At 45.8% G+C, this 26,394-nt stretch overlaps 1 protein-coding gene and 1 non-coding gene across 7 annotated transcripts in view; one reads left to right on the top strand and one right to left on the bottom strand.

Moving 5' to 3' along the window:
* Positions 1-17,354, top strand: part of SLC37A2 (solute carrier family 37 member 2) — a 58,770-nt gene extending 41,416 nt beyond the window's left edge. For 5 of the 6 annotated variants that reach the window (XM_061592882.1, XM_061592888.1, XM_061592887.1 and 2 more), the window contains 8 exons: positions 914-999; positions 2,444-2,492; positions 4,407-4,480; positions 7,129-7,207; positions 8,114-8,211; positions 9,161-9,225; positions 14,248-14,294; positions 16,947-17,354. In XM_061592882.1, the coding sequence (XP_061448866.1) occupies positions 914-999; positions 2,444-2,492; positions 4,407-4,480; positions 7,129-7,207; positions 8,114-8,211; positions 9,161-9,225; positions 14,248-14,269 (473 nt within the window). In that variant the 3' untranslated portion in view covers positions 14,270-14,294; positions 16,947-17,354. The remainder of the gene's footprint in view (positions 1-913; positions 1,000-2,443; positions 2,493-4,406; positions 4,481-7,128; positions 7,208-8,113; positions 8,212-9,160; positions 9,226-14,247; positions 14,295-16,946) is intronic. The other variant, XM_061592883.1, reaches the window with a different exon arrangement.
* TRNAV-CAC (transfer RNA valine (anticodon CAC)) lies at positions 673-746 on the bottom strand. The gene has a single exon. It is a non-coding gene; the product is annotated as a tRNA-Val (tRNA).
* Positions 17,355-26,394: the final 9,040 nt, after the last annotated feature.

The following is a 26,394-nucleotide window of genomic DNA, read 5'->3' as shown; positions in this document are numbered from 1 at the left end:
ACTAGGCCTGCTTGTGAATAACCTGGAACATCTGGCTGGCATCTGCCAAAACAGAGGGCCCGGCTGTGTCAGTCTTGGCCTAATCCAGCAAGGCAGGTAATAAAACTCAAAACAGCTGTATGGTACATCAGAGGCTTCAAAGGGCTTCACATTTTATTTCTTCCTTTATTATTTATATCCCACCTTTATTATTTATATCCCAACAACCCTGTGAGGTAGGTTAGGCTGTGAGACAGTGACTGGTCCAAAGTCACCCAGTGAGCTTCCTGACTGAGTGGAAATTTGAATCTTGGTGTCCTAGGCCTCACTGCAGCATTCTAAGCACTACACCGCACTGCCCATGCATTACTTAGTTGTAATCCTTACAACAGCCCTGAAAATTACACCGGCATTGTTGTCCACCATATTGCTAATGGGGGGAAAGGGGAATGAGGCATTGGCTTGCCAAAGGCAAGAGGCAGTTCATGGCAGAGGTGTGATTCAAACTGAGAACTTTCTAATCTAGGCTGCAATCCTAAACTAATTTGCTAGGGAGCAAGCCCCACTGGAACCCAGGAATATAGAAAGCTGCCTTATAGCAATTCAAACCATTGGTCCATCTAGTTCAGTATTGTCTACACTGACTGGCAGCGGCTCTCCAGGGTTTCAGGCAAGAGCCTCTTCAGCCCTACCTGGAGATGCCGGGGGTTAAACCTAGGACCTTCTGCACGTGAGGCAGATGCTCTACCACTGAGCTACAGCCCTCCCCACTGAACACAGTGAGACTTAGCACCAGGTAAATCTGAACAGGGCTACATTATTAAGACTCTCTTAAGATGAGATGCTACATATCAAATCTCATATCAGATGTTCTCTGCCTTTTCCTGACTGCAGAAATGTGACTTTGTGAAATGTGACTTTGTTTCTCATGCAGGAGGCATCATGGCTGGTCTCATCTCCGACTACACTGGTGGCAGGGCCACCACGTGCTGCGCAATGCTGATTTTGGCCGCTCCCATGGTGAGTGTTCCCATCGCGGCTCCAGGTTCAGCATGACACTGAATACCGGTTGCTGGGGAGCAAACATTTCTTTTGTTTGAGTGTTTCCAGACTGTCACTATTTTCGGGTGAGATTCCGTCAAACGCCAGCAAATTCAGGTCACACAATTAGAGCCACTGAAGTGGTGTGAGGCAAGATAAAAAATGAAATAAAATCCAAGCTCTTGGCCTGGATGGAACAGTCCCTTCCTCCGTCCCTATCTTTCTTGGCGTCTGCTTTCTGTCTCCATTTTGCTCTATTGAAATGCTTTCCCCAGAAAGTTTTATAATCCTATGATGAAATAGCTTGAAATCATGTGCAGGAAAGATGATGTAAACTGGCTCTGAGTTTCCTCTCTTGTGATTGGGTGGGATATGCCTTGGCAGGATCAGGAGTGACTTGCAGCTGTCCTGGAGAGATGCTAAAATGTGTCTCCCAAAAAGCTGTGGAAGGGACAGTCTTTTCCACTTTGAACTGACGGTGCGCATCAGCCCTGACCTTCCCGTGTTGAGTGAGGAAGATCTGCATGGAGCTTTTGCTTGCATTCAAGTGACTGTTGAGTGAAAGCCCCCTGCAGACATTCCCTGCTCAACACAGGGAAGTTGGGTGTGGAATATTATGGATGCAGACAAACTGGGACAGGTTCAGAGGAGGGCAACAAGGATGATCTGGGGACTAGAAACAAAGCCCGATTCGGAGAGACTGAAAGAACTTGGCATGTTTAGAAGAGAAGACTGAGGGGAGATATGATGGCACTCTTCAAGCACTTGAAAAGTTGTCACACAGAGGTCCAGGATCTCTTCTCGATCATCCCAGAGTGCAGGACACAGAATAATGGGCTCAAGTTACAGGAAGTCAGATTTCGACTGAACATCAGGAAAAACTTCCTAACTGTTAGAGTGGTACGACAATGGAACCCATGACCTAGGGAGGTGGTGGACTCTCCAACACTGGAGGCATTCAAGAGGAAGCTGGACAGCCATCTGTTGGGAATCCTTTGATTTGGATTCCTGCGTTGAGCAGGGGGTTGGACTTGATGGCCTTATAGGCCCCTTCTTACGATTCTGTGAGGTAGTAGAAGATGACAGCTATGTTCTCTCTTCTCTGTCAGAGGCAGTATGCCTCTGAATACCAGGTGCTGGGAATCGCAAGTGGGGAGAGCGCTGTTGCACTCCGGTCCTGTTTGTAGGCTTCCCAGAGGCATCTGCTTGACCACAGTGAGAACAGGAAGCTGTACTAGATGGCCTTTGGCCTCATTCAGCGAGGCTCTTCTTATGTTGTTATATCAAGCAATGTATGGTCTACCACAGAGGTGTTGGTAAAGACCCATCTGCATAGCTGCTCAAGTAGCAACTATGGTTTCTGTGGAGGAAGGAACTTTACCGCCATGAAAATCCTTACTTGCTGCCTTGCTTTCTCTTCCAGCTCTTCCTCTACAACTATGTTGGCCAGAATGGACTAGGCACATCAATAGGTAAAGATGCATTCTTCTGGAGATTTCCACCACTGGTTTACGTTGACCTTCCTACCCTGGCCTTCCCAGAGAAGCCTCCGAGATGGTTCTCACTTTACTGTTTGATCCTGATGGTGCTTTTTTGTTGTTGTTGTTTCTGTGATGACATTCAGTTTTCTGGGGGTGAATAAATGTTGCCCGGATATTACCTCAGGCAAATCTGGAGCTGGCTGCACTGTGGGGTATTATCAACTTTTACTGTGCAAGGGGAAGCTCCCCAATAAGATCATTGCTGCACAAACTTGACATAAGACCCCACTCAAGAATTCAAGTATTTGGAAAAGTGCAAGGCAATTGTTTTAAGATTTGTTTGTTAATTTGTATTAGGTATGCTTTTGTATTGTGGCTTTATTGTATATTTTTATAATATTTGTTTTTGTTTTATCTTCTGTAGACTGCTTACAGATTTTTATATATATTAAGCGGTATAGAAATGGCAATAATAATAATAATAATAATAATAATAATTCATCTGATGAATAGGAGGCTGCCCCTGCTAGCTCCAGCCTGTTGCACTTGCTGTCTGTATCCCATGTTAGCACAGGAAGCTGCCTTATACCGAGTCAGATCATTAGTCCATCTAGCTCAATATCATTTTCACTGACTGGCGGCAGCTCCCCAGGGTTTCAGGCAGAAGTCTCTCCCAGCTGTACCTGGAGATGACAGGGACTGAACCTTCTGTGTGCAAAACAGATGCTCTGCCACTAAGCCACAGCCCTTCCCCTGGGCAGCCAACTGCAGTGAGAATGTCCCTTATATACCCAACTGATCACCGCACTTTGCAGGAAAGGGCCTCTGTACTGCCCAGAATCCGAGAGACGAGACGGAGACGAGACTGGAATTAATTCTTGTTTTATTAGAGTAACGGTTACATCGAAAGCAGTAGCACTTCATAGACCTCTCTGTGCTGACTCACTACTGTCCCTAACTAGACTACCTAAGCATGCTCTGCAGCGTGTGGAGTATGTTGACTCAGCACCCCAATCGGGGGACATCGCCTTAAATAGGAAAGGTCTTCGCCCGTAATCTCTGACTCCTTCGAAGTTTCACCTTCTGACTGACCTGCTTCTTGCTGCATCTTGCACGGGGCGAGGGGGGGGTGAGCCTCCACCTGCTCATCTGACAGGGCAGGCTCGCTAGGTGCCAGCTCGACTTCAGGGGGCAGAGAACCCACTGGCGGGGAAGCATTTGAAGTGCCAGGCGGGGAGTCCTGGGGGGATGGAGTTGGCGCGTGCATGAGGTCATCCCCCAACGTCTCTGTTGGAGCGCTTGTAGGTGGAGCGAGCTCTGCATTGTCAGGACTGTCCATGAGAACAGGCGGGCTGTCGACTTCTCTCCCTCCCTCAATGCCCTCAAAAAGCCCATCCACCTCTAGCTCCTCTCCCTGATCTATCTCAGCAGGCTGGGGCTCGACCGACTCCTCTCCCTGCTCCTCCTGGGGGAGTTGGGGCTCAACAGCCTCCTACAGATACCATCTCATCAGGAGATCCGGTCTGCATGATGTAGGAATTGGGCCTTTAGTGTGGCGGCACCCATCCTTTGGAACTTCCTCCCATTAGATATCAGACAGGTGCCATCTCTATTGTCTTTTTGATGCCTGTTGAAGAACTTCCATTTTTCAACAAGCCTCTTTAGTGGAGATTTTTTATCCCAGTCTGTTCCTATGTTGGATTTGAAATGGTATTTACAGACGAAACTGTTTTCATTGTTTTTATACATGGAATTGTTCTATACAAGTTTTTATTGTTGATGTTTTGATTGTTAAACTGCTTTAAGATTGTTTGAAGGAAGCGATTTCATAAATGGAAAGAAATGTCTCGCTAGGAAGTGAGACGATTAGGTTGCATTGCTAATGCTCATTCTTTTTCTTTGCAGTAATGTTAATTATCTGTGGTGGCCTCGTCAATGGGCCTTATGCTCTCATCACAACAGCAGTGTCGGCTGACTTGGTAAGAATCCCCCCCCCCGGAATTCTCCGTATTTACCGGGAAGCATAGCATAGCTTTCTGAGTTAATGGCACTAGGATGATTCAGTGGTCACATTCAGACAATCGTATCTCTACTTCTTAAGCCAAGATACGCACAAAACGTTTCTCCTGCACACATGCAGTCCCTTTTCCAGGAGTTGTGGTTTAACCAAGAAGCTTGTAATTCACGATGGCTTTTCATCCAAACTGGGAGCTATAGTTACCTGCTTCTGAACAGGCCAGGATATTAAATGATAGTTTATGCATATCTTGCTCAGTTAAGAACATAAGAAGAGCCTGCTGGATCAGGCCAGTGGCCCATCTAGTCCAGCATCCTGTTCTCACAGTGGCCAACCAGGTGCCTGGGGGAAGTTATAATCAGTCTGAAGAAATTCATTATCTCCTTTGAGAGTCGGCCCCCTGCAACCATGTCTTATTGATGAATTAAGGGCACTGCTGCAACTTGAGCCTTTCTGGGCTTCAGTTCATTCCTACAACAGGATTCCACATCTTTACGCAGATCACTATACAGCAGTTTGCTTCTCTGGCAATAAGATAGAAAATTCTTTCCACGGAGTGTAAACATGACACCTTGGCTGAGAGAGCCTCAGGAAGAGGAAAACTCTTGGCTTACAGTCCACAGTATTCAAAACTTGGACAAGATTTGAAGTAACCCGAAATACAGCAATTACACATCCACCAGGTATTCTGGGAAGATTTTTTTTTTAATTGGCTGCGGAATTGTCCCTTCGGCAAACCTGTCCTCCATGGCAATGGTTTGTGTCCAAAAATCCTACTTTAATTGGGACAGTTTTAGACCAAGATAGAAAAGAATACAGGCTCAGAACTTTATTATAGCACGAAATGCAGGCTTGTTCAGCTGTTAAAAAAACAAAATGGGGAAGAGTTCTCAAATTCCCTCCCAAAAAAGTTTATGAACAACATATTTCAGCTTTTTTCCCTTCATCTTCACACTCAATCTAAAACACAGACAATTTCGAAATGATATCAATCTGTCTTAAAACACTTTTAAAAACCAAGGAATTTAACAAATTAGCTCATTTTGGAACAACCAGTTAAACCTGATATCTCTGGCTTAGGCTGTGAGCACACTAGTTGCCTACAGCAAAGAGTTCCCATTAGCCACACCTGGAAGGGCAATGGGTGGATCTGCCAATCAGTTGTGAAATCTGTTTGAAGCTGAATTTTTTTTAAAACGCACTTGAGCTGATCCCACCAGGCTTTACATAAAAAGGGGCAGGGTTTGACTAGCATCATGTGCCTCCGTTTTCAGAAAAGAGAGGTGCAGATGCACTGGAACCGGCAGAACAGTGTGTCTCTGCTCACACCTTATGCCAAGCCAAACCATGGTTTGGCATCAGCATGTGGCTCCAAGAGAGGAGATTGTGGCCATTTTGCTCCTTCCTGGTCATTTTGTTGCTGCACTGTGCTGAGCTAAACCATGGTTTGGCTTAGAGTATCATCCAAATCCAAGTTTCTGGTTTAGCTATCCTGAACAAACCACGAGGTGTGAACCATAGGACAAAGCTTAGTCACAGCTTGAGGTTAGTCTCAAGAGAGCTAAACTATGCATGCTGGTTCGGATGACGCACTAAGCCAAACCATGGTTTAGCTCAGCGTGACACAACAGCAAAACAACCAGGAGCAAAGGAGCTTAGCCTTAGCATGACATACAAACTAGGCCTCTTCCACAAACTTACATCTATAAAATGGAAAACCGCTGAATATAAAACAACCTTATAAAACAGTCATACTGAACCTACTTATGTCGGGAACTACAAATACACTTTCACAGAAAGCAAAAAATGTGGTTGGGAAGGACAAAGAAAGGGATTTTGTCTACTTACTCTTTTTGTTCCTCCTAGGCCAAATGCAGGTAAAAAAACCTGATGATTAGATATAAGTAGGTTCAGTAAGACTTCAGGGTGATGGTTGTTGTAAATCGGTTTGGAAAACTCTTCCTTCTTTTGCTTTCAGGCACCCAGTGCCCAGAGCTTGGAAATGTTACTTTTTTGAACTACAGCTTCCATCAGCCCCATCCAGCAGGGGCACTGGATTGGGCTGATGGGAGTTGTAGTTCAAAAAAGTAACTTTTCCAAGCTCTGCCAGTGCCTCCCCCCCCCAATGGTTTTGGTTTCTGTTCAAGGGCTACCCACCCCATGGAACCTTTATGCAAAATCATAGAGTTGGGAGAGACTTTGGAGATCATCTAGCCAATCCTCCTGTTCCATGCAGGATCTGCAGTGCAGATGCAGGTACAGCATCCTTGACCGTAGCCATCCAGCCTCTGATAAAGTACCTCCAACAAAGGAGAGGCCACCTCTTCCAAAGGCACCCTGTTCTGTGGTCAGACAGCTCTTACCAGGAGAAAGTTTCCCCTAATGTTTAGCTGGGATCTGCTTCCCTGCCACTTCCACCCGTTGGTTCTGATCCTGCCCACTGGAGCAGCATTAAACTTGTAGGGTGGTATTCAATGTTAGTCCTACTCAGAGTAGTGAATAGACATGATGAACTTAGGTTCATTCAGTGGGCCTACCACCCATAATATTCATTTGCAGTGTCTTTCCTTCACCTTGTAATGTTTGTTTGTTTGTTCTTCTCCACCCGAGGGCACTCATGAAAGTCTCCAAGGGAATGCAAAGGCCCTCTCCACTGTCACAGCCATCATTGATGGAACTGGATCCGTAGGTCAGTCGCCTAGTAGCTCATTTGAGCCTAATCCCATCTTTTGTTCTGAGATGCCTCAATGGGACACAGTTTTCTTCCTGTTCTCCAAAGCAGAATACTGTTATCCAAGGGAATGTGCTGCTAACTGGTCGTTGACCCCACACCTGGCGCCTTCCTTTTGTCTCAAATCTAGCCATTATCAGCTGGTCAGTTTTGAGCTCTAAATCTACCTTGCAAAGGAATTAGCCTAACTGCCACATTAGCTTGCTCATGTGCCCCGAGTATGTACGCACATGCACGCACGCACACACACATCACTCTAGGGCAGTAGCTACATGGTGTTGCTGGGAAAGCCTCCTGTCTGAAACCCTGGAGAGCCACAGCCACATTTGGACACCAGGGGTGACTAAAACCATGGGCCACATCTGGCCCGAAGAGGTTTTTTGTGGTTCCCCAAGACATCCCCAAATATGTTGTTGTTTTAAAAAACAATTGCTCCTCCGGGTCCCCCACTATGAGGGCAAAAAACAAATTGTTCTTTTTAAAGGTGAGCCACTGCGATACTGTAATGTTAAAAAAATGTGGCTCTCCAAGGCCTCCTCAAATTTGTCTATTTCTTATTTTTTAAAAAAATTAAAAAAAAAACTTTTTAACATAGTTATGTATTTATTTCTGACTGCTCCCATAGGTACCCCACTGTGGGACTTTGTTGCCAAAGGGTTTAGTGACCCCCCTCAAGCCTCCCCTAAATGTGTCCTTTAAAAAAAGGCCATGCCCCACTTTTACACTGCAGCCCACCCACTCACCCCGAGACTTGATCATGCGTCTCTCAGCCTGAAAATGTTTAGCCACCCTGTTGTAGCTGGATGCAAATGGCTGATTCAGTAGAAGGCCCTGCTTATCCTTTGTGCCGTTTTCTCTTTGCAGGCGCTGCTCTGGGTCCCCTGCTGGCAGGCGTGATCTCTCGCACCAGCTGGGACAATGTCTTCTATATGTTGATATCGGCTGACGTACTGGCTTGCCTAGTGAGTTTTGTTTTACAGAGCTTTTCCGCGTCGACTTCTCTTTTTAACAGACAGCTTTGTGAGATCACAGTGTCACCTTATTGCCCCTGCTTGTACCTCCTTTTGATTCAGTAAGTGAAGGGATTGGGAAACGGTGGCTCTCCAGATGATGTTGGATTCTAACTTCCATCCTCCTTGGTGACTCATCATGCAGGCTGGTGCTCTTGAGAACCGGAGCCTGGCAACGTCTGGAGGGCCCCAGGTTCCCCATCCGTGCTGTAGGCAAAATGCTGCCCCATTAAACTTCTTCTTCTTTATATACCGCCATCGGATGGCACACACACATGGCACTGTACATAAAATAATAAAAACAAGTTCCTGCCCAAAAAGGCGTACAGTCTAAATCAACTTCAGATGGATAAAACCTTGAGAAAAGATGAACTCTCTATGCCAGACTAAGGGCGCACCTGTAGCTCAGTGGTAGAAGAAATGCTTTGCATCCAGGTTCTGTTCCCCACCATCTCCAATCGAAAGGATCTCAGGAAGCCAGCCTGAGAAAGAACCATGAATGAGATCCTGGAATGTTGTTGTTAGTTGAGAGCTGACCATATTGGGCTAGGTCAGGGGTAGCCAACATAGTGCCCTCCAAATGTTGCTGGACTACAACTCCTATAATCCATTGTCATTGGCCATGCTGGTTAGGCTAATGGGAGTTGGAGCCCAACAACATCTGAAGGGCATCATGTTGGCTATCCCTGGGTTAGATACACCAGTGGCCGGATGGTGGAAAAGGCAGCTTTCTAGAAAATCTTCTATTGGGTTCGCTCCTGACCTTTGCCTGTGATCCAAGTGAATTTGCCTTTAGCTCAGAGGTATTCTTGCAAGAACCTGGAACAAATTAGTGTGGAACTGTATGCACATACAGAACAGCCACTGCTAGAATTAATTTTGAGTAATCTTCCCCTTCCAGCTCCTTTCCCGTGTGGTATTCAAAGAAATGCGAGGATGGTGTGGTTCCTACACAAGAAAACGAGGGTAGGTGTTTGCAGAAGCCAAAGACTTTTGGAATGTATGTTTCTGAGGATTGTTTTAACCTGTGCTTTAAAGGCATCCAGCCCCTTCAGTTTCAAGTTTATTAGTCTGTCAATGTCAAATTCCCCTGCCACAGATGCTGCCATCTTTGGTTTTGCTTAAAACTCAGCTAAGCAAATTGAGGCCCCATTTGTGCTATATATTTAAATCTGTGTCATACCACTTTAAACAGCCATGGCTTCCCCCAAAGGATCCTAGGAACTGTAGTTTGTAAAACGTGCTGAGAGTTGTTAGGAGACCCCTATTTCCCTCCACAGTTCCCTGGGAAGGGGGATTGATTGTTAAGCCGCTCTGGGAACCATGCTAACAAATCTCAGAACCCTTGTCAGACTATAGTGCCCAGGATTCTTTAGGGGAAGCCATGACTGTGTAAAGTGGTATAATACTGCTTTAAATGTACAGTGCAGATGGGGCCTGTGTATGCACAAAAAAAAAACAAGATGCCAGTGTTCTGTTCTAAAACACAACACTGATACCTGCTACATTGGAATTCTGGGATGTGCTCTTAAATTGACTTGTATATGTTAAGTAAATGCCACTGAGCATGCTCAGAAAATCCAGGCGAATGTTGTGCCATGCTGGGTGGGCTTCTATAGATGTTGTTGATAGTCAGTCACATACATCAGGATATGGGGCAGTCATGCGCAGACTGAAAAGATTCTCAAAATTCTCCTGGTTGGATTGTCCAATCTGCAATAGCACTTAACTATCTTATGCATGTTTTACTTCAGGGGTGCCTAGCCCCTAGTTTGGGGGCCTGATCTGGTCCCACAAGCACATTTTTCTGGCCCCCACAACACCCCACTGAGTTTGGCAGCACTGGTAGCAAACAGGAAGCAAATTTAAAGTACAAGCAGCAGTGAGGTGGGTGGAGTCCAGCAACCTAATGGGCATGCAAATCACCCCTCCCTGGTTATCAGGTTGATTACCCCCTTCCTCAGCTGATCTGTGTCCTGTGCATGAGAACTCCTACTGTGTTCATTGGGGCTTACTCCCAGGTAAGTGCAGAGGACTGCAGCCTTAAACATACCGATTTCACACATTTGCTTGGAATTTCCTTTATTCAGAGTTATCCCAACAAATGGCCCACAAGCCAACTGCTTTTTACACTCGATAGGAATTAAAAGGCTCTTGTGTTGATATGCAAATCCCTGAACGACTTGGATCCAGGAAACGTTTGGGGCCATCTGAGCCCTTATATTCCAGTCCTTTCACTGAGATCATCCGGAGGAGTGCTGCTAGTTGTTCCCCCATGTTACAGGGGGCCAACTGGCCTCAACCAGAAGTCAGGCATTTAGTGTTGTAAGTCCCATGCTGTGGAACACTCTTCCAGCAGAAATTTGGCAGGCATCCTTGCTTTTGACTTTCAGGTGTCTCTTGGAAACTTTTTGCGTGTGTGTCAACAGGCCTGTAGAGGTTTTAAAATGTCTCCAGAGTAGTCAGTCATTTTAGTGATTGCTTTGCGTTGCTTTTCAATGTGTTTATGTTGCTGTACATCACCTGGATGTTTTGCAAGAGGGCAGCTTATACATTCTCTTATAAATAAAATAAGTAATTTAATATATATATTTTTAAGTGTTGCTACTGTGGAAGATGATGGGGGAAGTCCTGAGAATGCATGCAAGATCCAGGGTGAAGAAACAAAAAGGCTTTTGCCTGCACACAGCCCCATTGCTCCTCCCTTTGTGACAGCAAACAAAGTCTTCCATTTGACTGTAGTTGTCCATATCGCCCAAACCAGGAAACTATGGTTAACAGCTTTGGAACAAACCAGGATATCAAACCATGGTTTGAGGTTGGCCTAATACCCTGGTTTGTTTGGAACCTGCTAACCACAGTTTCCCAGTTCAGAGAAGATGGGAGACTATAGGTAATGGAAGAGTTCCTGATTGGTTTGCTGGCACCACTTTGCATGGCCAAAAGCCTTGTTCATAGCTCAGCTTATTAAGCCACGAGATGATTGTCCCCACTTTAGCTCCATAATAAAAGGTTACTTTTACATCCCTAGTTATACCGAAAGAGATACTTATAAAACAAGATCCCAAACAGCCAGGAGCTCTCGGATGAGAAGGGGTGCCGCCACACACTGGACCTCCCTGCAGTGGTGTCGCTTGTGCTTCCCAGGGAGGTCGGCATTCTAGCATTCCCACTGATGTGGCGCCCCCTGCCACCTTGCCTCTCTCCTTCCTGGCAAGTACCAGTGATGCCGCTGCCCAGAAACCTGGTATGCAGCAGTGCCCCTTCCCACTGACCACTCTTGCAAAGAGCCAAGTGGATCTTTGGCCATGATAGAGGAAGCCCCAATTCTGCCCCCACCAACAAACCCTGCAATGTTTCCTTAACCAGTACTAACCGCAACTTTCTTCCCCGTGTGCCTTCATAGCTCTTGTGTTGCATTAACTCACCCAGTAGTGTTGGACGCAAAATAGTTTGCAGCGTGAGTATGTCCGTCCTTTCTCCCTTCCTATGTAATGGAGAGGGAAGTGCAAATTTCAGGGTGTGATTTTTCCCCCTCCCCTCTTGATTTTCCTCTTCCGCCCTGGGGCATCTGTGAGGTAATATGCAGCAGCTCCATACCCCATTTCCGTGAAGGAAAGCAGCTTTCATTGAAAGGAGAGCATGGCTCTCAAAGGCCACCTACATCTGTCTCTGAAATTTGGGCTCAGCTGCCTATAGGGCAAGGGTGTGATGCACTCAGTACTACAACCCATCTGCATTTTCCCCAGCTCCAACGGATCCATTTATAACTTGGTGGGTTGGACAGAGTCTTCTTGAATGATACCAAGCAAGATTTGAAGCCACGGCATTTAGATCAGGGGTGAAGAACAAACAGGTGGACCCACTAGCATGACCTAGAACATGGAGTCATCCAAGAAGGCTGAGCGGTGAGAGATTCAAGCCAGACAGAAGGAAGTACTTCTCTACACAGCACATAGTTAAACTCTGAAATTCACTGCCTCAAGATGTGATGAGGGCCACCAACTTCGATGGTTTTAAAGTGGCATTGAACAGATTCAGGGAGGAGAAGACTATCCATGGCTGCTGGTTGTGATGGCCATAGAGGCAGCATGCCTCTCTGCATACTCATTGCTCGGGAAAAAGAGTAAAGGTAAAGGTGTCCCCGCACTTGTAGTGTGAGTCGTTTCCGACTCTCAGGGTGATGTCTTGCGACGTTTACTAGGCAGACCGTATATATGGGGTGGGTTTGCCAGTTCCGTCCCCAGCCTTTCTTTACCCCCCAGCGTATGCCAGGTACTCATTTTACCGACCACGCATGGATGGAAGGCTGAGTGGACCTTGACTCCTTTTACCGGAGATTCAACTTCCTCCTTCCGTTGGAATCGAACTCCAGCCGTGAGCAGAGCTTTCGGCTGCATTACCGCCGCTTACCACTCTGCGCCACGGAGGACAAAGAGTAGGAAAGTGTTATTCTCATGTCCTGCTTGTGGGCTTCCCAGAGATATTGGTTGGCCACTATGGGGAACCAGGATGCTGAACTAGATAGTCCTTTGTTATGATCTAGTACGAATCTTCTTAGGTTCTTATGACCTAATATGGGGCAGCTTTCAATATTCCCAACAGAGCACCGAACGGCATTGAAATAATGCATATTGTTGGTGAGGTGAGCAATTGTTCAATGATTTAACTATTTTCAAGTGCACTATTTTAAAAACAGATGTTGAAATTCAAGGCTATCCAGCAGAGCCCTAGCCAGAATAGAACCTAAATTTTTAGCAGCTATTTCTGTAAGTCATGGTTGTGTCTCAGTACCCACAGATGCCCCCCCACCTTCCTATACTAATGCCCCTGAATAAATACATAATGATCTGCTAATCAAAATGAATTTCAAGATGAAGAAATTTCTTGGCAATCAAATCTCGGAAAACAATCAGTGGTGCCCCAGAGTTGCCTTTGTTTTCAGAATCCTTACTTGTATGTTAATGCTTCTATATAGCTACCTATATTACCATGTGAGCTAACAAATCATCCACTGCGAGTTCTGATTTGTGTGTATGTGATTGAGAAAAATGAATGGACGTATTTTAAAGCAGTGATTCTTGAACATGAGCTTCCCAAGAGAGGTATGGGCAGCTATCATGGAAGACATAAGCTCCTGTGTTACCCCCCAACAGGAGTCCTGATTAGGTTAAATGCTTAGGGTTATATTCAACTGAGTCTTACTCACAGTAGACCCAATGAAATTAATGAACCTAAATGAACCATGTTTAAACTTCAGTGTGTCTACTATGAGTAGTAATAGCTTTAGATACAAGTTTTAGAGAGTGATTAACCTAATGCCCAAATTTTCCCAAACAATGCTATACGTGAGGCTGTCTGCTTCATCCCTGTCTAAAGCTGAACATCAGATTATAGAGCAAGCTTTTTGATATCCTAGGTGACCTTAAAAACTAATACAAGTGGGACCTGCAACAAAATGTTGCAGTGTATCCTTACCTCCTAACAGGGGTGCTTTGTTTTAAGTTGCCAGCCAGCCATGGCCTCCTCCATTCCACTTCACCACCCCTGGGCAGAGTTAAGCCAAGGCCTAAAGACAGAACAATAAGCACAAGGTGAAAGTGTCTGGGGAGGGCATTCCATAATTGGGGGGCCACCACAGCAAAGGCCCAGTTTATGGTTTAAAGGTATTCCATAATCAGGAGCCAATGCAGCCAGGGGCCTGTGCCCTGATGGCCTTGTACCTAACAGCTGAGGGCTGGGGCACCTGGACCCAGGGCCTCAGTTGGTGACCTTGGCAAATGGGCAAGCTCACATGCTACATGACTAGATAGATCCACAGAGGAGATGCAAGGCAACAATAGCTTAGTGTTCCCTGGAGCTTCTAGCTGGGCTCTGAGGACCACTGTTTTAAAGTATCAAGCCCTGTGGAGCAGTGAAAGGTGCTATCCCTCTCCGCCCACCATTCCCAAGAACCCTGGTACCACTATGTGTCAATTGTATTCACAGGTCAAACATCACTCTTGAGTAGGCATGTTCTGTGGCCATAAGTCACGGTAAGTCAACATCTGAAGCCCCTGGTGTCACTTGATAGGTTCATCTCCTGATTTCTGGTGTCTTTGGTACCTACTGGGTCAAAGGTTTCATTGTTCCTTTCTTGGTCTTCTACAACCTCTGTTGGAATAAGTGGGGTTGTTGGGCTCTGGTGGTGGAGTATGCGACCAAGCGAGCTTAAAAGAGGCCAAGAGAGCACTGTGCGATGACTGAGTTTCCAGGGCTTTTGCACTCCTCTCTTGTGAGCCTGCATTTCTGTGGTCAGCTATGGGGATCCTCAACATCCAACCTGTGACTTAATTTTCCTCCTGCCTTCGTTTGAATGCCAAGCTTCAAATGCAGGAATTGGACCTAGAGCAGGGGGGGTGACATCAGGAGCAGACGTCATGCTGGGGCATCACCGCTCACTTGACTGCTGGTCACTTGCCTCGCTGCTGCGTACAGGCAGGTGGAGAGCACCAGCCGAGCCAATCTGGTGTTCCAGCCAGCACATTTGCACCTTGCCACTGCCTCCCCGTCCTAGTGAGCAGCAGCAATGTGACTGACCGGAGGCCAGGTGAGCGGTAGTGCATCCCACACACACCATCCCCTATTGGGTGGCATCCAGTATGGGTCAAAATCCCAAGACCAGGTGGTTCACATCCCAGAATGAACTTACTCATTTATTTATTTAATGTATGCTCCTCCCTTCAGCACTGCCTCTCAGCCTCAGAGGGAGGCAACGGTAAACCCCCTCTGAATACCGCTTACCATGAAAACCCTCTTCATGCGGTCACTGTAAGTCGGGATCGACTTGAAGGCAGTCCGTTTCCGTTTTTCCCTTCATTAAGAGACCCCAGGGTGGTTTAGAGCATAAATAACAATATATGCCAATACTTAAAATAATATCTGTACCATTCAAAACTAAGGCAATTATAACAATAAGAAATATATAATAAAACACAAAATCTTAGATGCAACTGTAAAACACAGTACATATATGACAGCAACAACCTGAGAAATAAAGGAGGAGAAAATCAGGAGCAGGGTACACAAAATGCAACAACTGTGTGCAAGTAGCTTATCTATTCTCTGTACAAGAGTAGCGCTTAATTCCTGGCTCCTGTCCTCGCTGAAAATGACAGATCCCCCCCAGCTCTCACCTGGGAGCTTTCTTGTCTTCTCCCAGTCTCTCACCTTGGGAGGTCCCCACTTCTCTGCCTCCTGTCTCCCTCTATCTGCCACTTTTATGTGGGTGAACTTCATGCCTGGGTGGAGATTTGAATCCAGTTTTCACCCAACGGGTGCTGCCAGACAGGCTGAATACCACAGACGAGTCATTCAGATGCTGCTGGCACCTTTTTTTAAACAAAAACTTAACGTGGAAAGTGTAAATCCTGATTAAAGGGGGAGGATGTTATACAGGCTGGCATTCTGATGCCGAGGATGTAATGTGGATGCTGAAAAACCCAAGATGCATGCATGAGCAGCACCAATCCCACAATAAATGCCTCTCCGTAAGCCTCCTAAGTGTACCTAAGGGCAGTTCCAATTCCAATACATATTTAAAGCACGTAACCCCGAAATGATCCTGGGAACTGGGACTACGCCCTCCCAGAGCTACAAATTCCCAGCATCCTTAACAAACTACCATTCCCATGATTCTTTGGGGAAGTCATGTGCCTTAATTGTGCGTTGGATGTGCTTTAAATGTATGTTTTGGGCCTGCCTTATTGTCTAGGTCATTATACTAGTGTTATTATTATTGTTCCTTTTACTAGTGGGACCTGCAACTAATTGTTGGAGTGTGGAGGACACCTGTTCTCCAGGCAGACATGCCCTTTTCCTGGATACTCTATTTCACTATCAACCTCCACTACACACTCATACACCAGATACTTAGTGTTTTGTGCTCACTGAGCATGTTCAGTCCTCACTGGCCTGTTTTTGAGCCCCTCAGGCCCCCACTTTGGGTTCTTTCTGCAAAGGTGGGGTGTTTTTGTGTTTTTGTTCGGTACCTCTTGAAACTTGGCAGTTCCCCCCAAGCCTGTTAATACTTCTTTTCTGTGCATGGATGAGGCCATTTTGGCTACATAAGGACCAGAACTTGGGAGAAGTCTGCCGTAACTATACAGGAATAATAATTATCATTTGCTGTTAATATATAGGAATTTTATTATTAATAATCATTGGAAGTCTCCAGTGCTAGTCCTACTCAGAGCAGACCCATAAAGTTAATGGGAATGGCTAACTTAGGTTCTTTAGTTTCAATGGGTCTACTCTGAGTAGGACTTAGTTGGATATAACTTGTAAAATAAACTCACCCAAAAGTCCTAGTCTAACACCAAAATGAAACAATAAGATTAAAACAGAATAAAACAAAAATATAGACCTCAGTTACAAATAAAACCACCAGCAGCAACAGAGACTCAAATACCCAATATAGCTCACCCATTCCCAAAAGACTGGGCAGATGGGAGGGGGTGGTGGTAGTGACGATAATAATTCAGTAACAGCTACTGCCTTGGCTTGGAAGCCTTCTGAATATCTGTCTCTGTCTCCCCTTAAATCACGAGTATATGTGGTTAAAGTTGGCCTTTAAAAAGGCATCCATCCTACCTGCATGGGGCTGCCGGCTGAGACGATGAGTCTAATCGCTCTCCTTGCTCTTGCAGCTTTAAAGAATTTTGACGTGACCTGTGGGACTGGAGGAAACCATCAAGGCAACAGGAAGGAGCCTTGCCAAAGAGGGTCGGTTTCGTGGCCCCCTCCCCTACTTCACAGCAAGAGGAACGAACGAAGATGAAACGGGGCATCCTCTAGAGACAGAGAGAACTCTCTTGCCAAGCACCAGCCAAGCTGATCAACCAGCTGCACTTTTTTTAAATAAAAACAACAAAAGAGAAAATAATAATTACTGATGGAGGGGAGCAGGGAACATGATGCAATGGAACTAAAGGAGAGACGAGCTGGCGCATTCAGGATCCATGCCGCATCCAGGGCCTGTTTTGTATCGATTGCCAGTTGCATCCCTTTTGTTACTGCCATTTTTTATTATTATTAAAAATGGTGCGGAACCTGTTGGTGGTGCTTTTCTGTCTTCTGGGTGGAAGGAAAGAGAAGAAGAGCCCCGCTAGATCAGGCCAATGGCCCACTGAGGCCAGCATCCTGTTTCCACACATGCCTGTGGGAAGCCTGCAAGCAGGACCTGAGAGCAACAGCATTCTCCCCGCTTGGGTGCTCCGAGGTGTTGGTAGACCCCAATTCTCCTCACAGAGCTGCAGTTCTGTAGGAGGAAGGATTGATTTTTAAACCACTCTGGGAATTGTAGCTCTGTGAGGGGAATAGGGAATCTCCTAACAACTTTCAAAACCCTTAACACACTACAGTTCCCAGGATGCTTTGGGGGATGCCATGACTGTTATGGTGGTATAATAGTGCTTTAAATGTATAGTGCGGATGTGGCCTGAGAGAAAAGGAGGCGAGCAGAATCTGCAGACTGGGTGGTTCTTAATGGCCACCACCAATGGAGGGGGGCATTTCCCCCCTCAAAAAAAAAAACCTTGGAAAGATGCTGCATTAGGACATGTTTTGTGGAAAAGAAAAAGGCAGCCACATACACCATCGAAGCCACTGAAGCCTGTAGGATCACTAGTTGATACCGCCTCCCTGCCTGCCTAAATGTGAAAGAGGAGAGGCAATTTTGTGCCCCTCCCCCTGGCCTCAAGACCCCACCAAATTCAGGGCCAATTTTATTTATTTATTCAGCATTTTGAAACTGCTTAATATTTTAACGTTGCTAAGTAGCATACAACAATACAATATATACATTATTTCATCATTTTTTCATAAACATTTATTAATTTATATACTGCTTGATGTCAAAATGGGCGTCTACATGGTTTGCATAATATAAAAACCAATTGCACAACATTGGTAACATATACAATATATACATAATAATTAAAATAGTAGAACAGTCTCATTAAAACAATGGAATATAAACGTCCATAAGAAATAATAGAACAGTATTGGAAAAGCGGATATTATTTATATATTTATTTATTAAATGTATATCCTGTCCTTCCTCGCAAAAGGAGCCCAAAAGAGATGCATTTTTAAAAATTGTAGTAAAATAGTATTATGAAAATAAATTCAGTACTAACAAGGTCCAAACTTGAAAATCAGGGAAAGCCTGGGCAAAAAATTTTTTTTTGAAAGTTCACTGCTACTCACTCCGTTGTGTTCATCTTTCACTTCAAACACAGCCAAAGTACCTACTTTGTAAATTGTGGAACTGCTCGGAGTTGCACCCTAAGATCTGGAGTGTGCAATGTTCAATTCTATTGAGGTAACAGCCATTTCCTGCAGAAATTCCAGCCCTCTCGCCCAATGGCTTGAGATGGCTTTGGGTGGAATTCCATAGCCTGGGGGTCACTATAGAGAAGGCCGCCACACACGCCGCCACTCCTCAGACCTGACCAGGCGACACTGGTCACCAGCAGGGCCTCCCCACTGACCTTAACAGCTGAGCAGGTGTAACTGGAAGGAGGTGCTTCTTCAGGTATTTAGGACACAACTTTTCTAGGGCTTTATATGCCAGTGTTATCTTCAATGGGGCTTGGAAGCAAATTGTCAACTGCTGCAAACTGGGCAGGACTAGAGTGATATGAATCCTGTCCTACCTTGATCTCACTATGAGCTCTATCCACCTGCTTCTCTTTGCATAATAGTGTAGCAGGTCATCACACAAATTGCACTTTGCCAAAATCACATGCAGTTAGGAGCCTTACGGGGGAAATTGTACCATTGGGAACTGTTGTGTTCTTTCTCCCTCTTAACCACACATGGAGTGGGTTTCTCATGCTAAGAAGGGAAAAGCTAGCCAAATTCATGCACAGTGCCATCCTATGCATTTCTATTCAGAAGCAAGCCCCATTGAATTCAATGGGACCTACTCCCAGGTATGTAAAGGACTGCTGTCTTAATTAATGATTCATAAAGCTGGCTAAACCTCAAGCCAATAAGCGTGGTGCACTAAATCTGTCCTCCAACAACTTGGCACAGTTGCCTGTCCCCTAGCGCCTTCCGCCTGAGGTGGCTGCCTCACTGTGCCTAATGGTCAGGCCGGCCCTTGCAGTCACCATCCAGCTCCCAGCTTGCTTTCTCACTATGTCCTGAATGTCTAGCCCCTCATGCACTCACTGTGGGAATGGTTCCCAAAGATCACACTCCAGTGGGTCCCAGTCCCGGGAGGAATAACACTCTCACCAAAGTCCTCCCCAGAGAAGGCACATTGACATATATGGCCCAGTCCAAATGAAACAACATCAAGCACAGAGTACCAGTCCAGATCAAACATAATCCAGCAGCAAGGTCCAGCAACAGTCCACAGTCGATATCTCACGGAGTTCAGCAAGGCGGGGGAACCGGACTCAGGAACAAGAACACAGAGACCTCTGTGGTTTCCAGCAACTTGAAGGCTCCAAGGGCCTCCTAGACCAGTGTTCTTCAACTTCAGGTCCCCAGACGTTATTGGACCACAACTCCCATGATCCCTTGAGCAGTAGCTGAGCTGGCTGGGGATGATGGGAACTGTAGTCCAACAACACTTGGGGACCCAAAGTTGAAGAACAGTGTCCTAGACCATACCCTGACCACGGTTGGTAGCAGTGAAGAAGTTTTAGGAATTGCCTATGGTGGACACATGCTATGTCGTTGCTCTTCGGCTTGGGCCTGGATCTTTTGGCACCATTGTTCATGAGGACTGGGAGGAGGTGGGAGGTTCCGTGGGGGGTTCCACCACCACCTCCTCCTCCTCCTCCTCTGACAGCTCCAGGGTTTCTTTAGCAGGAATCAACCCAGAAGGCCCCTCAAGGGGATCCCCAGCATTGGTTTCACGAGACCCTGCCTGCTCCATCCTCCTGGGACTCTTGTGTCTGCTACCAGCCCAGGGCTGGGCATGACACCGAAAGGTGGCAAGAATTTCCTTGACACACTCTGCACATTTTATAACAGTTTTTGGCCCAAACCACCAGCCAGCCAGCAGAGCGAAAGTGCCATCCATTGGCTGCATGAGGATTTCCAACCAGGAGTGTTGGTAGACACTTTAAGGACTCAGGGCAGAGGCCCATGACCCAGATTTGCATTATATTTCCCTATGCTAATTTATATATAGATAGATACCACTGGGAAATTAAGACACTGGCTAGCTTTGCAGTGCACACAGATCCGCTATAAACAAAGGCTTTAAAAGTTTTTTTTTTCAAAATGAGGGAAGGTGCAGGAGATTTGGGGCCCACTGTAAAAAGACAAAACAACCTGGGGCTCAGGCCCCCTGCCACCCCCACAACACCCCTCTTTCCAACACTACAAGGTGAATATGATATCTAAAAACCAAATCCCCCATGTGCAATATAGTTAGGACTGCAATGCAGAAATTCTACTGGATCCAGGCTTTGTCCGCACCATACTTTTAAAGCACATGACTTTCCTCAAAGAATCCTGGGAACTGTAGTTTGTTAAGGGTGCTGGGAATTGGAGCTCTGTGAGGAGTCGACTACAGTTCCCAGGATTCTTTGGAAGGGGCGCACTTTAAATGTATGGTGTGTATTAGGGTTGCCAGGTTCAGGGCCTGAGACTGATCCTGTATCTTTAGGAGAAAAGAAAGTCAGCCAGGTGCAGGTGTTCTTGCAACCCTGTAATGGGAAAAACCACAAGGTGGAATTCTCCCTCCCCCCTGCACAACTTTTAAAGATACAAAAGACTTCTGTATCTTTAAAAGTTGAGCGGGGGGGGGAGGGAGAATTCCACCTTGTGGTTTTTCCCATTACAGGGTTGCAAGAACACCTGCACTTGGCTGACTTTCTCTTCTCCTAAAGATACAGGATCAGTCTCAGGGATTGAACCTGGCAACCCTAGTGTGTATGCAGCCTTAGCCTCTGGGCCACATAGATCTTGGGAGACCCTCTTGCTCCATACACTCTTGTGCTCAAGCAGGCCCAACTTCTCAACTGGCTGTAAAAGAGACCTTGGTGTGGAATAGCATCAGACGTTTGGCTATCAGCAAGCCCAGAGCCCCAACTGTTCATTAGGAGGTACATTGTAACCAGATGTACAATGACCAAGCTGTTCTCCAGATGTGAGCTACAGTTTTGTCTATGTTGTTGTTTTTAAATGGCAATATCCATTGGAAATAAATTAATCTTTTAAGGGGTTCTTTTTGCCAAAGACAGCTCAATCTTTTCTCCACCGAGGAAAATATGTGCCAAGGTGGCCGTCAGACTAATTATCCAACAGATCTTTCCATTGGTATTATTAAGCACATTGATGCCAAGTCCCGTGCTTATGTACAGTAACCTGAAGTCTAATCGACTTCACCTCCTTGGAACTTAATGCACCTAGGCACATCTGTGCCTGATGTTGTTTTATTAAGTGCTGATTCCTCCAGTAAAGATGAGGGGTGAGAGAAAAGGATGGCTATAAAGTGATCTACAAGAGCTGTTTTCTGGGTGCTGCCTAGTGCTCTGAGTACAAATCAACTGCAATGCTATGCTCACTTTCTGTCAGGCCCAGGATGAGACTCAGGAACCAGACCAGAGGTTGTAAGTAATTCGTGTTTTATTAGGGTAATGTCCAAACAAAGACTGCGTCTTCTCATGAAGCAATACAGGGATACAGGTCCTGCGGCATTGGGAGAAAGTTGACAGAGCAAGGGGCTGCTTCCCGCCTGTTCTTTAAGAAGGGGCCAAACGGGCACGCAACCTTTCGCTCCTCCTTAACTGCCCCTCAGGTACTGCCCGCCTCCCCCCCTTCTCTCCTGCCTTTTCAGCTGTCTACGTGTGCGCGGTGAGGGGGGAAGCATCACCCCCTCCTCTTCTGAAGTTTCCGATTCCACTATGGGGGATAGGGGAGAGGCTGATGGTAAACTGTCTCTCCGCTTTTCTGCTGTGGTCAGCCCTCCCTCTTGCTCTCAGCTGCGGAGAAGGGGGGGCGTGAGAATGTCCAGGGAGGATTCCGAAACTCCAGAGCTCTCAGGCTCCCCGTTGCTAGGCGACCCTATCACTGGCATTTCCTCTGTTTCGTCTTCACTCCAAAGGGGGTAAGTTCCTCCCCCTTCCCTCTGCCATCCATCTGAATCCTCTTCTCCCAACTCCCCGGGACCCCAGCTCTGCCTCTCGACACTTTCCGGGGTTGTAAGTCCCATTGAACAGTGTGGGTCTTGCTTCTGAGTTCATGTGTTTGAAATTGAGCTGTGTGGCTGCAATCTTGTGTATGCCAACTTGGAAATAAACAGAACACTTGTGTGTGACTTCCATCCCAGTGAACATATCGAAGATTACACCGTCAGGTGGCAGATTATACTGTAAGGCAGGGTGGGAAAACTTTTTCAGCCTGAGAGCCATATTCCATCCTGGGCAGCCTTCAAAGGGCCACATGTCAGTGTGGGCAGGGCCAGAGGCAAAAGTGGGCGGGACAACAAATGCAAATTTTACCTTTATACAGAAGCCTCATTTCTGCACACACACACACACCTTTGCATCTGCCAACCAAACAAGCAAGAGGCATTGTCAGAGTTCAAGGACATATTTCAGAGCTGCTGGGTGCAAAGTAAGGGCAGTTAGGAGTGTGGCCTGGGGATAATTCCAAGGGCCAGAAGGAGAGGCCTGGGGGCCACATTCACCTCCAGGCCTGAAGTTCCCCACGCCTGATATAAGGGGGAGTGTTGTTGCACTCTGGTCCTGCTTGCAAGCTTCTCATAGGCATCTGGTTGCCCCCATGGGAACAGGATGCTGAACTATATGGGCTTTTTATTCCAGACTGCTAATCATTACTCAGATTTTATTTTCCCAGTCAGAATCAACATCAATCATATTTTGAACATCTGCAGCAGGGAGGGGGAACCTGCTGCCCTTCAGATGTTGCTGGACTATAGCACCATCATCCCTGACCATTGGCCATGTTGGGCTGACAGATGTTGGAGTCCCCACAACATCTGGTCAGCCCATAACTAATTTGCAGGGGGGTTTTGTGTGTGTTTTATTGGTAACTAAAGGAAGGTAGCTCAAATATAAGGTAGCCAGGTGCAAAAAGGGGGGGCACTTTTAATAGCTAGTAAGAAGAGGGCTGATAGGAGTTGGAGTCCCACAACATTTGGAGGCCCACAGGCTTCCCATCTCTGATTTATAAGTTTCATGAGCGTTTTATTGGCAACTTAAGGAATGCAGCGCAAATGTAAGGCAGCTAGGTGCAAACAAAAAGGACAGAGATCCTGTAACTTTAATACCTGTGTAGAGATGTTCACCAGCCCTGTCTTCTTTTGCATCCAGCCACCCTGCTCAAAATACCTTGCGAACCTACTGAAATGAAGGCCTGTTGAATGTGGCCACGAGAAGAAAAAAGGAACACAGCAAGCTGTTCCATCCTGCTTTATGGCATCTGTGTGTGTGTGTGTGTGTGTGCTTTTGATTTTTTGATTTTCTGTACACACTGCAAGATAAATATACAATGTTTGAGGACTCTGTCGATGTGCATGCCTTGAATTGCAAAAAGCAACCCCATTGATGTCTCTGGAGGAGGATCTCTTGCAGGCTTGTAGCTTCTCAAACATGAAAGCAGACATGCCGAGGAGGAGCTGATCCACTCCCCATGCATTTTTCTGCCAGTATTTAACATCTCTTGCATTTTGTTGGGCAAACCACTCAGAATAAATGTATGCTTTAAAAGGAAGGTTCTCAAATGTTGACATGAGACAAACCAAGCCCTGACAGACACACACCACACAAGTCACAAGGAGAGCTGTCCAAAACAGTCCTTTTTGTCAGCTTTCAGATTCAAAATTCACCTGTCAAGTTCAGCTATAGTTTTCACTCTTACCCACCCCTTGCATGCAAGATGATCACAAAATCGAAAGCTAGTGTGATATAGTGGTTAGAATGTTGGAATAGGACTTGGGAGAACCGTATTCAAATCCCCACTCAGCCATGAAGTTCACAGAGTAACCTTGGGCCAGTCACTTTCTTTCTCTCTCTCAAACTACCTTACCTCGCAGGGTTGTTGTGAGGATAATATGGGAGGGGAAAGGAGAACTATGTACACTGCCTTAAGCTTCTTGGAAGAAGTGAGGGATAGAATGTAAACTTTAAAATGGTGGAATGAGCAGGGTGATAAGGAACCCTGACATCCTTTAAGGTAGGGAGCACAAAACTTTGGGCTAATAATAAATGACAGTCCCATTCTATTCATTCATTCATGGTGCCTCCAGGGTTCCTCCGGTCTGTCAATATTTTGCAGGAGAGATTCATGAGCATATCAGAACGTTAAGTTTGTGCAATTAAAGTGGATTAAATCATTCTTACCACTCTAGTGCAAGAAAAACAACTAAAATTATAACTTCAGACTTTTTGCAGTTTGAAAAGTGACGGCAATGCATTGAAAAGTGTGAGATGAAAGAATGATTACCAGTAAGACACCTAAAAATCCCACAAGCAAATCAGGTTGAATACTCATTGCCATATTGTTATACGGATAGGCAAGAATTTTGATTCACTTTGCATTTTAAACTTTCCGAAACCATATGTGGGCTGAAACACAGCCATCCTTCAAAACTTGCACTTATTCGAATTTTGCAATGCAGTTCACCAACCAATGTTTACAAAAATGCATATGTAAGGAGCAAGTGTGCATAAAAATGAATACATGAGTGAAACGAACAAATGCATTCTGTGATGAGAAATTGCTTGCAACAATGTGAACATTAGTCAAAACTGCTTACAAAAATGTGTTTATTAGGATAAATTCGCACTAAAATGCTGGAGAATTTTCATGAGTTTTTTAAAAAAAACGCAAATACAGAAATGTGGAGAACTGGATTTAAGACTGAAAAAATGAGAAACAGAGAGAACCAAAATTGGCAGACCTTTCCATCCCTAGTCCAGCCATGGACAGACACATTTTAAATGTGTGTTAAACCGAAGCCACCAGAAGCAATAGGAGCTGCAGCTTACGGAGCAGCAGCTGAGTGAACCTGAGGATATGGAGATGGAAGAGGTAAGAAATTTAGAATACATTGGTGTCGGCAGCCTCCTCCTGCTCGTCCTTGGGCTCGGCATCCATGCTGCCGCTGGCGCGTCTTTGGGACTGCGACCTGGAGTTTATGATACGGTGGGCGTCGGCGACGATGGGCCACGGCTCCTTACAGGACTCGGTGGACTTCAGTATGGGCCACTGCAGCTACATCTCATGCCACCACCTTGAGCTCGCCTTCTGCGCCCCACACTTCTACCTATGCTGACTCGGCAAGAACAGCATCCTTGTCGACAGCACCTTCCAGCGCAGGGGTGCCCCCGTATCCTTCTGTTTGCCATTTGTGGGATCCTCTGGGAAGCTTGCGAGACTCTGAGGGCAACTTGTGTGTCGGACCCCGGTGAGAGCCAGGGTGGATGGGTGGAGTCTGGGGTGAGAGCCAGGAGGTTGAGAGATGTTGAGTGGAGAAGTGCAATGCAATTGTCTTAATATTTATTTGTTAATTGGTATTATGCATGCCTTTGTATTGTGGCTTTATTGTATATTTTTATTATATTTGCTGTTTTATCTTCTGTACACCGCTTAAGAGATTTTTATATATATTAAGCGGTATAGAAATGGCTTAAATAAATAAATAAATAACCTCTGCACAAGCTTTGTGCCAGCCAATCAGGATGAATACTGAATAAACAGGTCATCTGGAGGAGCCCCTATTCATTCATGAGACATTTTAAAAAGGACCCTCTTTCAATATACTGCTGGTCTTGGACCGAATTAAATAAATTCATTCATCTTTCAATATAACTTTCCAAAGCAGTGTATAATAGAAAACTGTAACAACAACCTAATTACTCAACAGTACCAATTACAAACAAAAAATACCCAAAAAGCAAAACTAATAAGCAACAGCAGAGAAGGGAGGGAAAGGGTTTTATCTGACTCAGCGCACATAAGCATTGCGAAAAAGGAAGGTCTTGACTTGTTTCCAAAAGGATGGAAGAGAAGGAGGCACTTGGGCCTCAGATCATAGATAGCGGGTGGTGGGAAAGGCTGAGACTCTGGAGAACTTCTGCCAGTCAGTGTAGACAATACTGGGCA

This window comes from Rhineura floridana, chromosome 12, assembly GCF_030035675.1.
Source record: "Rhineura floridana isolate rRhiFlo1 chromosome 12, rRhiFlo1.hap2, whole genome shotgun sequence".
In the NCBI taxonomy this organism is placed as follows: Eukaryota; Metazoa; Chordata; class Lepidosauria; order Squamata; family Rhineuridae; genus Rhineura; species Rhineura floridana.
The sequence above is the reverse complement of the archived record's forward strand: the minus strand, read 5'-3'. Positions and strand labels throughout refer to the sequence as shown.